The sequence below is a fragment of the Scardinius erythrophthalmus genome, assembly GCF_964197995.2.
Source record: "Scardinius erythrophthalmus genome assembly, chromosome: 25".
NCBI classification, from domain to species: domain Eukaryota; kingdom Metazoa; phylum Chordata; class Actinopteri; order Cypriniformes; family Leuciscidae; genus Scardinius; species Scardinius erythrophthalmus.
This window is the reverse complement of record NC_138245.1, coordinates 26,325,314-26,340,803: the sequence shown is the minus strand read 5'-3', so window position 1 is coordinate 26,340,803 and position 15,490 is coordinate 26,325,314. Positions and strand designations below refer to the sequence as shown.

General features: G+C 37.1%; 1 protein-coding gene across 1 annotated transcript in view; it reads left to right on the top strand.

Annotated features, from left to right (window-relative positions):
• Positions 1 to 2,710: 2,710 nt before the first annotated feature.
• The window catches only part of dnah1 (dynein, axonemal, heavy chain 1), a gene marked incomplete at its 5' end in the record, with an annotated part of 36,618 nt that continues 23,838 nt past the window's right edge, over positions 2,711 to 15,490 (top strand). Inside the window, 28 exons of the mRNA XM_081357688.1 lie at positions 2,711 to 2,872; positions 3,736 to 3,808; positions 3,893 to 4,067; positions 4,934 to 5,078; positions 5,252 to 5,384; positions 5,561 to 5,719; positions 6,058 to 6,310; positions 7,113 to 7,267; positions 7,379 to 7,590; positions 7,668 to 7,966; positions 8,324 to 8,474; positions 8,710 to 8,900; positions 9,041 to 9,266; positions 9,352 to 9,471; positions 10,017 to 10,099; positions 10,192 to 10,333; positions 10,544 to 10,699; positions 10,859 to 11,057; positions 11,346 to 11,599; positions 12,127 to 12,339; positions 12,459 to 12,623; positions 12,703 to 12,824; positions 13,013 to 13,118; positions 13,280 to 13,459; positions 13,852 to 13,992; positions 14,122 to 14,285; positions 14,880 to 14,990; positions 15,105 to 15,399. Of these exons, the coding sequence (XP_081213814.1) occupies positions 2,711 to 2,872; positions 3,736 to 3,808; positions 3,893 to 4,067; positions 4,934 to 5,078; positions 5,252 to 5,384; positions 5,561 to 5,719; positions 6,058 to 6,310; positions 7,113 to 7,267; positions 7,379 to 7,590; positions 7,668 to 7,966; positions 8,324 to 8,474; positions 8,710 to 8,900; positions 9,041 to 9,266; positions 9,352 to 9,471; positions 10,017 to 10,099; positions 10,192 to 10,333; positions 10,544 to 10,699; positions 10,859 to 11,057; positions 11,346 to 11,599; positions 12,127 to 12,339; positions 12,459 to 12,623; positions 12,703 to 12,824; positions 13,013 to 13,118; positions 13,280 to 13,459; positions 13,852 to 13,992; positions 14,122 to 14,285; positions 14,880 to 14,990; positions 15,105 to 15,399 (4,785 nt within the window). The remainder of the gene's footprint in view (positions 2,873 to 3,735; positions 3,809 to 3,892; positions 4,068 to 4,933; positions 5,079 to 5,251; positions 5,385 to 5,560; positions 5,720 to 6,057; positions 6,311 to 7,112; positions 7,268 to 7,378; positions 7,591 to 7,667; positions 7,967 to 8,323; positions 8,475 to 8,709; positions 8,901 to 9,040; positions 9,267 to 9,351; positions 9,472 to 10,016; positions 10,100 to 10,191; positions 10,334 to 10,543; positions 10,700 to 10,858; positions 11,058 to 11,345; positions 11,600 to 12,126; positions 12,340 to 12,458; positions 12,624 to 12,702; positions 12,825 to 13,012; positions 13,119 to 13,279; positions 13,460 to 13,851; positions 13,993 to 14,121; positions 14,286 to 14,879; positions 14,991 to 15,104; positions 15,400 to 15,490) is intronic.

Sequence of the window (15,490 nt, the reverse complement as noted above, 5' to 3'; positions counted from 1 at the left end):
TAAGTATCAAAAGTAAAAAGTAAATGTCAATGCATTGTTTTATTATTGTTGCATTGTTGTATGTAATACTTAAAGTACCGTATGCCTCTGAATCTATGCCTGCATACCTACCCTCATATCAATATCACATTTATTTCTAGAACACAGTTCCAGTAGTGGGATTGAATGTGAGATTGAATAAATTCACTCACAATGGTTTCGGACACCCAAATGGCTGTTCCCTCAAATACTGCCCTATTTAAAGTTTTTAGGCTTTTAGTATGAATATGTTAGCCTTATTGTTATCTATAAGCTAGTGTGCTCCAAAAAAGTTACAAAATTCGCATTTAGAAGACCAAACCCAACGTTGAAAATGAAAATCAGGTTTATGTCAGAATCCAATGTCAGATTGACGTTGATCTCCAACGTTGGACAGACGTTGTATTGTGGTTGAAAATGAAAATCGGGTTGACGTCAGAAACCAACATCAGTCATGTTCTGGCGTCAACCCGACTTTCATTTTCAATCAATATCCAACGTCAATCTGACGTCGGGTCCTGTGTCAATCAGATGCAGGGTTCTGACGTCAACCCGACTTTCATTTCCAACCAAAATGCAACCCCTGCAACCAAAATCATCCACTGACTGATGTTACTTTCTACTCAAGGACCTTGACAGAATTGTAGTGGAGTAAAAAGTACGATATTTGTCTTTCAAATGTAGTGAAGTTAAAGTAAAAACTTTCCAGAAAAAATAATACTCAAGTACAGTACAGATACTCAAAAAGTGTACTTAAGTACAGTACTCAAGTAAATGTACTTTGTTACTGTCCACCTCTGGCTACGGCGTGAGTTCGACGCAGAAGTATAAATTGGGCTTTACACTAACTTCCTCATTTGAGGTGAGTAAATTGAGCAGGCATTGGTAGCTTGTGACAAAGTATCACTTGTGTTGTTAATTGGCAAGTCTTTCCTCCGCTGCCATTAACTTTTTGACCTGTTGACTTAATGATCTGATTAATCTCCTTAATGATCTGTCAGTCTGTCATGTCCTTTTTGTCCTTTTTACAATGATGGCAGTTAGATCCCCTGCAAAGTCAAAAGGCATCTGTGGCGCCTCATTTTGAATTTCACACATGCACTTGACCTCTGACCTTGCCCAACCCTGTCAATGGGTTAGCAACACACCTTCTGGGAATGACACATGAGTTCAGGCACATTAAGTCATTCATGCACGCTACAGTGAGCATGCTCAGGATGATATGCAGGGCCAGCGGGAATGAAGGTGTGTGTTGCTTATGATCTCCGCTGGGAAATGGGGCAGGATTCGGTGACCTTTTGACCCAGGAGTGTGAGGATCCCTGTGGGTCATTCGGAACGGATGGGTTGGGATCACTCTGGGACGCCCATTCCAGTGTATTAGATCATAATTACTGCCATTAACTGATGCAGTACAGAACTAGAAATGCCTTAAATGTTATGTTCAACATTATTGCTAAAACTCTCAAAAGAGACTGTCATTGGCTGAGACCATTGCAGTCATACTTCATTTATACTTACACAATATGTAATTTCATTATCGTCTTAAATAAGGAAATACAGAGGGCTACTTATGAGTAATGTCAGATATAATTTATAAAAACTTTTAAAACTTAAAAAAGCATTTTTTACCTGAGGGGCAGAAGTTTGCAAAAAAAAAAAAAAAAAAAAGTGTTGGCAAATTTGTTAATTTTCCTAATTTTTTAATTAAGCTAATATTTTAAATACCCAATATCTACACATAATTTTCAAGTTGATCAATAGGCCTACATTGTCTCATTAAATCTTTTCTCTATAAAATCTTTCACACAAATATTAAACAATGTAAAAGAAATGACACATAAATCGGTACAGTGGGGGAAATTACTATTCCTGAGTTAAAACTGCATTCTAAATGTTTTTGCCATATCTTTCTACGGCAGAAATGGAGTAGCATGCTAGTATGCAGGTCTGAATGTGTCATACTGCGCACATTTGAACAGCATCTGCCCTCTGACCTTGGAAGCAATTTTTTCATTATTATAATTTTTTTTTGCACAGTTATTAGACCTTATAAAGCTTAACTTGATGAGTAAATGAGTATATATATATATAATTTCTTTTCTTTTTAAAACTGCAGACTAGAGAACATTTTGCATAGCACTCAATGTTTGTTTTGCTCTCCACAGTAACAGTAACTCATTGTAAAGCGCTCAGCCATTTCTGTCTCGTGCACCGGAATCTACAACGGCCTAGCAACCGTTACAGCGTCGCTAATGACCACCGAGACGGCGGAAAATATACAAGTAATTACTGAAACTTATTTATGTTACCTAAGGTTTGCAGTTTTATATCACCTTTAATATATTTATAACTTTGTAGGCTACTTATATTTTTACGCGATGCCTGTCAGCTGCTGTGATTTGAAGTGAGGTAAATTAAAAACGGTGCTTTTAACGGATTTTTGTTTGAACTAGTATGTATTTAACTCGATCGTAATGTAACATACGTGTAAGTTAACAGTAACGTTAATATATACTTATCGCTTTGTCATATTTTATGGAATACAGTGCTAGGTACTTTGTAACAATGTTTGGTTAACGTTAAATTAAACATACTGTAACGTTACTTAATGCGTGAAACAATTCTGCTTTTTTCCTAAGTAACTGTTAGCCTAACTTTTCTTTATTTTCTTACGGTTTGGTTAAGAGATTATGGACAAAAAACAGACGCAATGTGAAAACCATCCTTACGGACCTGGGATGTTTTGTCCTCGCCCTCCAAACAAGTCTAGAGAGGGTCACAAGGGCAAACTGCCCCCTCTGAGGGGCATCTACTCTGATCACATAACTTCAACAGGCAAAAGTCTGCAACAGGTAAAACATTCTTTCTATTCTTTTACTGCTTCTTTTTCTATAGTCCATTTGAATTATTGATTTTGTAATAATCAAAAAGCATGTATAATGAGTTGAATAAAAAGTTCCCTATGAAATTTGTTATATTTCCTCATTTCCATTTCCCCCCAATTTCTGTTTTAGTTATTTATTTAGTTAGTTAGTGTTCTGTGTCTTATGATTTATTACAAATGTATCATCAAAAGCTTTGGTAATCAAATGCATTCATAAAACTTTACAACGATGTCAAAAAAGTTTATAACAAGTGTTGATCGAAGTTGTATAGTTACACATTCAATTTTTATGACTGAATTCCTCTGACTATAGAGTGCAACAGTCAGTTCCTGGAAGTAAAAACTCTTTTTAAACCTTCTTTTTAAAGCTTTTTAAAGTTGTTAATCGATGGTATTTGCTTCTTTCTTTTAAAATAATCGTATTCATAGAAAAAACTACATTACCCATTATGCTGTACAGAAAATTACACCAGTCAGAGTAAAAAAAAGCAACAAGTGCCAAAATAGCTCTTTAGCTCCACCTACTCCCATGAAGCGCTGCAAATTATGTAATTTAGTCAGTGTAGCTGGTTGGCTTGGTTCATGGCTTATAAATCTTTAACAAAGTCTTTTTTTAAAACCCTACGGGTAAAAATGAATCGAAAAAATACTTCCGGAACCAGCGCTGCTGAAAAAGGGGATGGGAACTGTTGAACTCTATTCTGTTTGCATTTATCCACATCACACAAATCAAGGGGTCATACTCATTCAAACACATACATGTAAACATAAACATATACCTACCTTGTTATGTTAAATATGATCACCAAAACTCATGCTGCTGTTTTTCAGACGTATACACAAGGTCCAGTGACCCAACAGAGTTTACTGTGCCGAGCGGGATACGAGTCCAACTCCCGCAAAAGTAAGAAATCAAACCATAATCAAGTCAAAACACAAATGCTAAAACTAACTTTACTCATTGTATTTTCTTTGTTTTTGACTGTAGCAGCTTTGTTAAAAACACTTCCTGCCCTGCATAATGTTCTGGAGAACAACTGGCAAGAACCATCAACACAACTCCAGCACGAGACGGACTTTCACCCTGGAAGTTACGCTCCTAAAGTTCAGATAGCTTATACTTGCCTCCCAGGACATGTGCCCCGCAAGATCGAGATTGAGAGGTGAGCAGTTCAAACAAACATCACCGGTGGTTCTCAACTAATGGGTCAGAACCCAAAAATGAGCCACAGGTCTGTTTTTGGTAGAAGATGACCAAATTAGATGCCAGCATGGACAGGATGCTTGACATGCTTTATCCTCTTAAAATTCATGAATAAAATTATGCAAGGTTAAGAAAAATAGTCACTTTCAAAAAGGGTAACCAAAGTGTGTTCTGCTGTAAATCATTGCTTGTTGAGATTTGTTATTATTCATTATACACTACTGTTTAAAAAAAATAAATTAATACTTTTATTCAGCAAGGATGTATTAAATTGATCAAAAGTGACAGTAAAGACATTTATAATGTTATAAAGATTTCTATTTTTTTTCAATTAAATGCTGTTTTTTTTTATGTTCTACTTATCAAAGAATCCTGAAAACTGTATCATGGTTTCCACAAAAATATTAAGCAGCACAACTGTTGCAACACTGATAATAATAAGAAATGTTTCTTGAGCACCATATTAGAATGATTTCTGAAGGATCATGTGACACTGAAGACTGGAGTAATGATGCTGAAAATTCAGCTTTGGATCAGGATTAAACTGAATTTTAAAATGTATTAAAACAATTCTTTAAAAATGTAATAATGATATTTAACAATATTACTGTTTTTACTGTATGTTTAATTAAAAAAATGCAGCCTTTGGTGCATTTTTTCAAAAACATTTTGAAAAGTAGTGTTTATTATAGTATTATTAAGGATTTGTTTGCTTGGTTGATACTAAAAAGTTAGAGTAGATGCTCATCCATTTGAAAAAGGCTCATGTACATTTTGTTATTTAATGTTTTTTGCATGGATGTTTGTGTCTGTTTTAATTCTCAGATGTAGGAGGGAGTATCAGAAGGTAGATATCAGTAAGCTTTTGACTGAGCAAGGCATTGACTCCAACCAGCTGATGCCCAGATACCAGACGAGTGCGGAGACAGAAAACCCCTACCAGCCTGTTTCAAACTACCTGTCTCTGGAGGTCATGCATGTTGCTTGTATCTTGATTTTATGAAGTATTCTTGAAGTGAATTTGAATGTTTGCTTTTTCCTTTATTTTAGTCTCCATGTAGATGATTTAGTTTAAATTCTAGTACCATTTCTGTTTAATTGGCTGCATACCTGTGTTTATAATTTTTTTTATTGTAACACCAGATATTCGATAACGAGGAGTTTGACTGCCGTACTCCAGAGGAATGGCTGGCTTTAGGTTATGAGCAAGGCTCCATCGACCGCAAACCTGTTCCTGCCAAAGCCCTGCTGCCGACAAAAAACAGCATCCCACCTGGTACGGTGCTGTCTAAACCCTCTGATAATACCTGACATATTGTTGTCGAATGGATTCTATCATTTGTCTTGTAGTACCTCCTGAAAATAAATTAATATTACAGCCCATCCAGTGGGAGCCATATGGGAACATGTGGGGAAAATTAAATGTCTGTTCCTCATGTGTTTAACGTGTAGTGGATCCAAAGAGCCCGGCTTTGGAGTATTCTTGGCAGTTGGTTGGCGTACTACAATACAGCCAGGAGAAGAAACAGTACTTGGTGCATAAAGTGGACTGTAATGGATGGGTTCGAGATTCCATGGGAAAACCCATTTTAAATGGAGGACAGAGAAAAGGCATGTGCAAAAGCCATTCATAAAGCTTGCTTATTTTAAACACCTCATGAAACAGTTTAACAGACACGTTTTTTCTATGCTGACATATTTCCTGTTGAAATAGGAAAATTGTGATGTGACATATCACATATCACAGCTCATCCCAGAAGAGAAAGAAAGTAAAAATTAATATACATTTAAATGCTGGCTAGAGGGACTTTTTTTATCATATAAATAGCATCAAACCTTACAGACATCAACTGAAAGCCACAAAAAGTTTTGGTTTCATGTTTAACTCTGTGATATAGTTAAACTTTCTTAAACCATTGTTTCTATTACAAACTTCCTTTCTTTCCCAGGGGTTTTGTCACTGGAAGAAGGGCAGTATTGGGTTCCCAGGATCAGGCTGCTGTTTTGTGCGGAGGACCCACGTGTCTTTGCCCAGAGAGTCCAGTTTGCACAGAACTTGAGACAGAAGACAGAGGCCTTACTCTTGTACCATCTTTCCATTGACTGTATGCCTGTCTGGAGTGGCAACCCTACTCTCAATCTCACCAGTTTAGAAAACATCAGAAAATATGCACTCTCTACACCAGGCCTCCATCTTAAACGGTGAGAAGAATGAAAATATTAAAAGTTTGGGGTCAGTAATTGTTATTCAGCAAGGATATATTAAATTGGTCAAAGGTGACAGTAAACACTTTTTACATTTAGACATTGTTTCAACAAAATCTTTAAATAAATTCTGTTCTTTTGAACTTTCTATTTATTAAAGAATCCTGAAAAAAATGTTCAGTTAACGATTTTTACAAAAAACTGTTTTCAAAATTGATAATAGTAAGAAATGTTTCTTGAGCACCAAATCAGCATATTCAAATTATTTCTGAAGGATCATGTGACACTGAAAACTGGAGTAATGATGCTGAAAATTCGGCTTTGTCATCACAGAAATAAATTATATTTTAACAATATTAGTGTTTTTACTGTATGTGTGATTAAATAAATGCAGCCTTTGTGAGCATTAGAGAATTCTTTCAAAAAATCTCAAACATTTGAATGGTTTGTTAGATTTTTTTCTTTTTGTACTAGAATAGTTATGGGTTTTGCAAAAAATATGGATCTCTGTCACTGGTGTACAGTAATGTAAAAAATGACTTAATATGCAAATGAGTTCCATTGTACCCAAGTATGATCATTAATAATAAAACGACTTTCCTATAAAAAACATCTGCACCTTCCATTAACACCAGATGTACAACATTCTATTTATCTGATTTCTATTTCTGAACGTTGTACAATGTACAGTTCCAGAACACACACCATATAATTACATAAACAGTTACTGATGTCTGCTGCACAGAATTGTCACTGATAGTATTAGTTTGTTTTTCTAAAAACACATTTGTCTATCCAGTCTACAGGATTGTGAGGAGCGGCTGAAGACAGAACTTTATCTGGAGTACAGTCGCACTATGAACCAGATAGTCTTTGATAAGGTGGTACAGGACAACCCAGAGTTTTCCTACATCACTCTTCCTCAAAAAGAACCCGAGAGTGTTCCCGAGAGAGGTAGAGAGATGGGTCATCAAAAAAAGAGACTACTTTCAGACTGTCCAAGATTTAATGTTGATTTATTATTGTTGATGCCAACCAACAACTTGCCGTCTCCTCTCCTCTTAGGCTGTGTGTCAGTCCCCGACTATCCTTTTGAAAAGAAACGTGCAGATTTTGTCTTTAATTATCTGCTCATTAAGCCTGAAGTGATTGCTGTGCTGTCCAAAGTGAGAGAAGAGTGCAACAGGGTGGCAGAAATGAGCCTGTTCGATTTCAACTTCAAAAAACCACTTCGCTTGGAGGAGTTTGAGTCGGCACAGTCTAAGAAACATGCACAGGTAAACAAACTTCCACCTGTACACACAAACATACAAATGTGCCTCTGTGTCATTATACTCTTTCTGTCTTCCTACAGGTCCACTTGTTTCTACAAGAGTCATGGCTGGCGGCTTTATGTGATGGGATTTTGTCTAGTCTGCGAGATGAAAAACGTGGCTGGTACAATGTCACTATGTCCCATTGGGATGTGTATCGTATGTCCAAACTGTGTCGCCTGATGGGGCTGATTCGCAGCATTCAGCAGGACTCACTCAGGTTTCTGGTGCAGGACTCCCTGGCCAGCTTTGCCAGATTACTGCTCGATGCTTGCCACAGTGCCCTACACTGCCCCAAAGATCTGACATGGGGCCCTGATCTCATAAACAGCCCGTACAAGTATGTGATTTCTCATTATCCTGGTTACTACTGGTTAAATATGATTATATGATTATGTTTGATATAGTTTTATATTGAATTTCTTTTGTATAAATGGATCTATATAAGTGGTTAAGGGAACTTAAGCCATTACAGTATTTATATTTAGTTATATTTATATAATCTTTTTTAAAATACACCAAAAAAAAAAATGTAGAAAATAAAGAGGTACAGTACATATAATCTTAGATAGGAGGGGCTATGAATACTATCTTACTATATAAAGTTTGGGAAACACTGATCTAAATGAGATAATATGAGTGGCACTGTTTTGTAATTGTATATGACATATCCACAATCCAACATGATTTTATGCAGGCCGAAAAAGAAACCTCTCTTCTCAGTGGATTTGGTGCTTGACCAGACTGGGGTTCATTACAGCACTCCTCTAGAGAGTTTTGAGACCTCCGTTATCAACCTGTTCGATAAAGGAATCCTGTCCACATACAACATTCCTCAAGTAGACAAGGTTCCCTATCTGATTTCTGACACATAAATAACTTTTATGAAGATCTTTCACTAAATAAATGACCATAAATTAGACCATAAGGAGGTTGCGTTTATCAAAATTACTTTATTTTCTTGTTTTTATTTTTTTTTAAATTACTATATTATTGAAAAAGCCATAGCTATTTAGTAAAACATACTTGTTAAATTTATAAATTTGAAGCTGATTTTCTGTTTTGTTCTTCCTTTTCTCTCAGTCTGTAATGACGAACTTGTTCATTGTTGGAGATGTGTTAGGGTCAGTGGGCTTGTGGGAACCTGAAGTCAAGAATTTGAGGGAGAGCATCAGAGTGGCCCTGAAACAGTCCATCATACTTCTTAAAGCCTACGCCTGTGAATATGAACGCCACCTTGAGCTCTACAACTCTGACATCAATACTTTTCTAGAGTAAATCTCTAATATTTTTTGCTAGATTCCTTCTATTTACTGTTGATTGTAAAGAACATACATACAGTATGCTGTATAGTATACTGTAATACCCTACACACCAAGGATTGTTATTCTGCTTATATTTTTGTGCCTTCAAGGTTGCACAGTCAGGAGAACCAGACCCCTCAGGAGGTGAAGCAGGAAGTTCTGGAGCACCTGAGGGAGATGAAGCTTTTAGATCAGTCCATCCCCTCTGCCATCATCATCGGACCCTTCACGGTCAGCGTGGAGGCCATTCGGCAAAACCTGGTAAAGAAACGGAAAGCCCTCGCCGATGCATTGCTGGACCGACTTGCCCTGAGATTACATCAACAGATGCAGGATGTGAGTCAGTGTTCATTAGGATTAGAAGCGTTTTTAATCAAGTCTGAATAAAACACTATTTTATAAAATTGTGCGTGTGTTTCAGGCATGTAAGGAGTGTAAAGCCATCAGCAAAAAGCTGTTTGAGAAGCCCAGCTGCATTGAGGATCTCATAGAGCAGAGAGAATGGATGAAACTGGTCCCTGAGCAACTCAAAGTGCATGAGGTACAGTCACTGTTTTATCATTGCACATCATAACATGTATCCTACTAGATTGCCAGTAGTCAAAGTCTGAACCAAATTATATTATGCACGATAACTCAATTAAATGAGTTAATTGAAAAATAACTCAATTAAAAAAAATCCCATACATCCCATACATACAGACCAGTGTAAAATTGTGACTTGGAGGTGGGTCTATTGACTTTGGACAGTAATCAACCACCTAACAGCGAACTACCCATAACTCCCTAGCAACACCTTAGCAACCACCCAGAACATCTAAGCAATGACATAGATATGTGCTAAAAATCACCAAGAACATGTCTGCAATTGCATAGCAACAACCAGAAAATGTACAATGTAGTTTATTTAGTTAATTGGAAAGATCAGCTGAGAAGTGACAGAAAAAGGCTCCGCCAAGTGGCATATCAGAGCACATATACTCCCCGTGGCCATGTCTGCCTTATTTAGATCTCATTGCATTGTTGTGGTTATTCCAGTGTTCTGAATGACTTTTCTCTGTCTCACCTGCTAATGGCCTCCTGCAGGATCTTTTATCCAAAGCAATGTCTGAATGTGATCTAATGGATGAATTATTCTACAGTGTCTCTGATGAACATTTCAATGAGAGGTGAGTGTATCATTGCCTTGCCATTTAATGAAATATTGTTTTTAACCCAGTCCTTTGTGTAGCCGAGCTCCTAAAAACTAAATGTTGCGTAGGTGGACAGCGATGTCATGGCCCTGTAAGATCCTGAACCAGATGGAAACAGTGAAAGCCCAACATTTTGAGGATGAAGAACACTTCCATAAGATCCTGGTCGTTGACCAAAACAACTTCCTGGAACGCTTGAGCTTCCTGAAGGTCAGACTCACTGATCATTATTAAATGCATTATCAGTTGGGACTCTATAAGTTTGAAGACTACCTGTTTACTTCCTTAGCAAAATATGCTCATCAGTTATTGAATTAAATCACACCATAAAGTCCAAGGATGTGATGTTTTGTCATGAGAATTTATTGAATAAATGGTAACTCTGGGCATTAAAATGAAGTCACCTCTGTTAATTTTCAGACGGTGGTGGCTGGATTTTCTGGATACACAAACCTTGGGAGAGCAGAAGAGGTGGCAAATGAAGTGCGAAGAGTGGACAAGCAGCTAAAAGAATGTCAGGAAATGGCACAGCTTTACAACAACCGTGAACGACTCTTGGACAAACCAGTCTCTGATGTAGGTTAACTCTAATTTACCCTTTTTAAACCACAAACTAATGATTCATTGTTTTATTATTTTATTTTGTAACATTAATTAGACCATACTTTTCCTATGTGATAAATTACATTTTTGAATTGAAAAATCTTTTGTTTATATTTTATGGTTTTTGCCTAGTACTCAGAGTTACAGAAGCTGAACCGAGAGTTTCAGCCATTTCATGACCTGTGGAAGACGACATCTGATTGGCTGCGTTGGCATGAAAGCTGGCTCAACGACCCGCTGTCAGCCATTAACCCTGAACAACTGGAGCGCAATGTCACTGATGCTTACAAGACTATGCACCAGTGTGTCAAACTGTTTAAAGACATTCCTGGTAAGTAGGAAGTAAGTCTGAGAGGATACAAATAAAAATGTTTATGTTTTAGCATAACTTTGTCATAACTGATGTCAAGAATGAGAAACATTTTTCTGTTTACAATAAGTGAAAACTAAATTCTCATAAATACAAAAGTTGATGGAAATACTTTTAGAATTTACATGTCTAAATTACATTAGACTGAATTACATTACATGTCTAAAATGTAAATAGACATTTTCTATTTACACCCATCTATTTGTATCATTTCGTTAAAAGCATATTTTTATTCTTGACTCCATTTAGCCTGTCAAAAAGTGGCATCTGAAATACGGACTAAGATTGAACAGTTCCGTCCATTCATTCCTCTGATACGGGGCCTAAGGAATCCTGGCATGCGGAACCGCCACTGGGAACTTCTTTCTGAACGCATCAACATTAATATGAGGTCTAAAGCGAACCTTACCTTTTCCCTTTGTCTGGAGATGGGCCTGCAAAATCATGTGGAGGAAATCAGCTCTGTAGCTCAGGAGGCTGGAAAAGAATATGCTATTGAGCAAGTGAGTGTAATATTTGTGAGTTGTTTTTCAGGTGTACTTAAAGGGTAAGTTTGCCTTAAAAGATAAGTTCAGGCACAATAAACATGCTGCTAAAATACATTTTGGGATAATTTGCTATGGCTCAATATGCCCTGAGGCAGTGCTACACAACAAGGCCCTCTAAATCTAACAGTGGACCCACTAAACCCAGTGGTGGAGGTGCATCATGGGTCCTACTGCATTTCAAAGCTGGGGGGGGGGTCTGTACAGTTGTGGGTGATATCAGATGGTGCTTTAAAATTATAGTGTGAACTAATATGACTGGAACTAAATTCATATTTTATGATATACCAATATCTTTTCCAGCACTAAATTATTAAACTATTGTAAATTATAATAATAAAAAAATAGCTAATTAACAATAGTGGAATATATCACAGGGGCTTTCATCTTGTTGATTTTTTTTTCTGAACTGTATAACTACAATTCCATGGGCATATTATTTCATATTACAGTATTTTTACTTTTATTTTATACATCTGCTTTAGGCTCTGAACAAGATGGAGGAGGAATGGTCAACAGTGAGGTTTGAGGTGATTGCATATAAGGAGACGGGCACTTACATCTTAAACAGCCCAGATGAAGCTTCTCAGCTCCTGGATGACCACATTGTCATGACCCAGAGCATGGCTTTCTCCCCGTTTAAAAAACCCTTTGAGGAGAGAATCAGCATATGGGAAAGTAAATTGAAAATGACACAGGTAAGCCAATGTCATCTTGTAGGTATGATTTTGAAATATTGTTGGATTGCTTGTATAGTTTGCATGTAAAAAAAACAACTAAATTAAGACTTTGTGTCACTGTGGCCCTCTGCTGATAGGAAGTTTTAGAAGAGTGGCTTATCTGTCAGCGGTCGTGGCTGTACATGGAACCTATTTTCAGCTCTGATGACATCAACAGCCAACTTCCTGTGGAAGGGAAGAGGTATCAGACCATGGAGCGCACCTGGAGAAAGATCATGAAGGCTGCCCATGATAACAGTCTGGTGAGCAGAGTCAGACTATTTAATCATACTATAGTAGATTTGCCAGTGGTTCATTAAAGAATTGTCTTTATGAGTCTAGGTGATTGAGGTGTGTCCTGAACCACGTCTATTGGCCAGTCTCAAGGACTGTAACGTTTTACTGGAGCTTGTGCAGAAAGGACTGAGTGAATACCTGGAGACCAAACGAAGCGCCTTCCCTAGGTTAAAATGATCAGTTTTTATTGTTTTATTCATGAACAGTAGGGCAGGCCCAATTCATTATTAAACAATAATTTGGCATTTAACATTACAGATTTTAATATAGCATTTAATTTCTTAGCACTTTCAAGTTAAATTTATCTGTGCATGTATAAGGAATTATTTTAAAACTCTTCATTTTCTGGATTTAGATTTTATTTTTTATCAGATGATGAGTTACTGGAGATTCTATCTCAGACTAAAGATCCAACAGCAGTGCAGCCACATCTCCGCAAATGCTTTGAGAACATCGCTCGAGTGAGTTCTCTTTTACAGAAAACTGATCTGATTTAATATTTTCACCATTTTAGAAATTCAAATAATTAGCATAGCAGAAAATATCAATATAATTTTGGTTTATATAGTAATAATGATTTAATTAATGCCACAGATTATGAAATCTATTGTACTATATGCAGCTCCAGTTCCAGTCAGATCTGCAGATCACACACATGTACTCTGGTGAGGGAGAAGAAGTCCGTTTGTCCGTTCCTGTGTCTCCTTCTGGGAATGTGGAGCATTGGTTGCGGGAAGTGGAGAACTCCATGAAGGCCAGTGTAAGAGACAACATCAGTCGCTCACTGCAAGCCTATGTTGAGGTTAGTGTATGCTGTTTTCTTTGCTTTTTATCAATGGTACCCTTAATAGGTATAAATCACTATAAACTTTCAAATGCACTAGATTTTATTTTGTCCAAATCTAAATACTATTTGTATTATCATTGTAAGTCACATGTGTCAAACTCCGCTCTTGGAGGGCACTGCAGAGTGTAGCTCCAACCAGCTCCAAAACACCTGCCTAGAAGTTTCTAGTAATCCAAAAGACCTTGATTAGTTGGTTCAGGTATGTTTAATTGGGGTTGGAGCTAAACTCTGCAGGACAGTGGCCCTCCAGGAACTGGGTTTGACACCCCTGTGTAAGTAGTTTATGTTGTCAGTGGTGGTTGATTGTTCTGATATAAAGAGTCAGATCTCTTTGTTCATCTCCGCAGCATCCTCGCACAGAGTGGGTGTTGTCCTGGCCCGGTCAGGTGGTGATAGCTGGTTGTCAAACATTTTGGACCCAAGAGGTGTCAGAGTCTCTGGAAAAGGGAGACCTGGCAGATCGGCTTTATCCACAGCTACAGACGCAGGTATAGATTGTTTCCATGAATGCAAACAATTAAACATTCCATGTGAAGATTTCCCTGTACACTGCATATTTGTAGGTTCTAAAATGGAAACATTCCGATCCAAATAAAAGTTTGTATATTCACAAACAGTTGGGAGATTTGGTCCAGCTGGTGCGGGGTCGCCTGTCAATGATGCAGCGATCGATACTCTCAGCACTTATTGTGATTGAAGTGCATGCTAAAGAGGTGGCAGCCAAGCTGGTTGAGGAGGAAGTATCCAGTGTCAATGACTTTGAGTGGATCAGCCAACTGAGGTTATACAATATATAATCCAGAAAATGGTAACACTTTACAATTAGGTTTCATTAGTTAACAACTTAACAACTAAGAATGAACAAGAATTCTACAGCATTTATTAATATTAATTTCAATATTTACTAATGCCTTATTAAAATAAAAAGTTGTATTTGCTAACATTTGTTCATGCACTGTAAACTAACATGAACAACTGTATTTTTATTAACTAACTTTAACAAAGATTAATAAATACTGTAACAAATGTATTTCTCATTGTTAGTTCATGTTAGTTAGTTTATACATTAATGTTAACAAATGAGACCTTATTGTAAAGTGTTACCCAGAAAATTATATACAGTATATATATATTCTTATTAATGTTGAAAATAGTTGTGCAGCTTAATATCTTTATGAAAACTGTGCTACATTTCAGGATTCTTTGATGAATAGAAAATTCAGAAGAATAGCATGTATTTTATATAGAAATATTTTGTAACAATACATTTCCTTACTGTTACTTTTGATTAACTTTATGCATCCTAGCTGAAAAAAAGTATACATTTTTATAGGCATTGGAGTTTAGACATGTGTTAGTGTTTGTGTGTTTGTAGATATTACTGGCGTGATGACCTGTACATCAGAGCAGTGAATGCTGAGTTCTTGTATGGTTATGAGTACCTTGGTAACTCAGGAAGACTTGTTATCACGCCATTGACAGACAGGTGACATTTAGAAAATTTTACTTCATTTATACATACATATAGTTTTCAAAAGAAAGTCTTTTGAAGGATACTTTCTTTGTTAGAAATAAATTATATACACTGTCCACCACACAGGTGCTATCTAACCCTGACTGGTGCGCTTCACTTAAAGTTTGGAGGCGCCCCAGCGGGCCCTGCAGGGACTGGGAAGACGGAGACCACTAAAGACCTGGGCAAAGCTCTGGCCATCCAGACTGTAGTTTTTAACTGCTCTGATCAGCTGGACTTCATAGCCATGGGCAAGTTTCTCAAAGGTTTGGCTAGTTCAGGGGCCTGGGCCTGCTTTGATGAATTCAATCGAATAGACGTGGAGGTTTTATCAGTCGTGGCTCAACAGATCACAACCATTCAGAAAGCCCAGCAGCAAAGAGTGAGTAAAGTCACACACTTGAGCATACAGCTTAGATCTACTATGTAAACACTGTCATATATGCATGTTAGGGACAGAAGTCGTGTTTGTT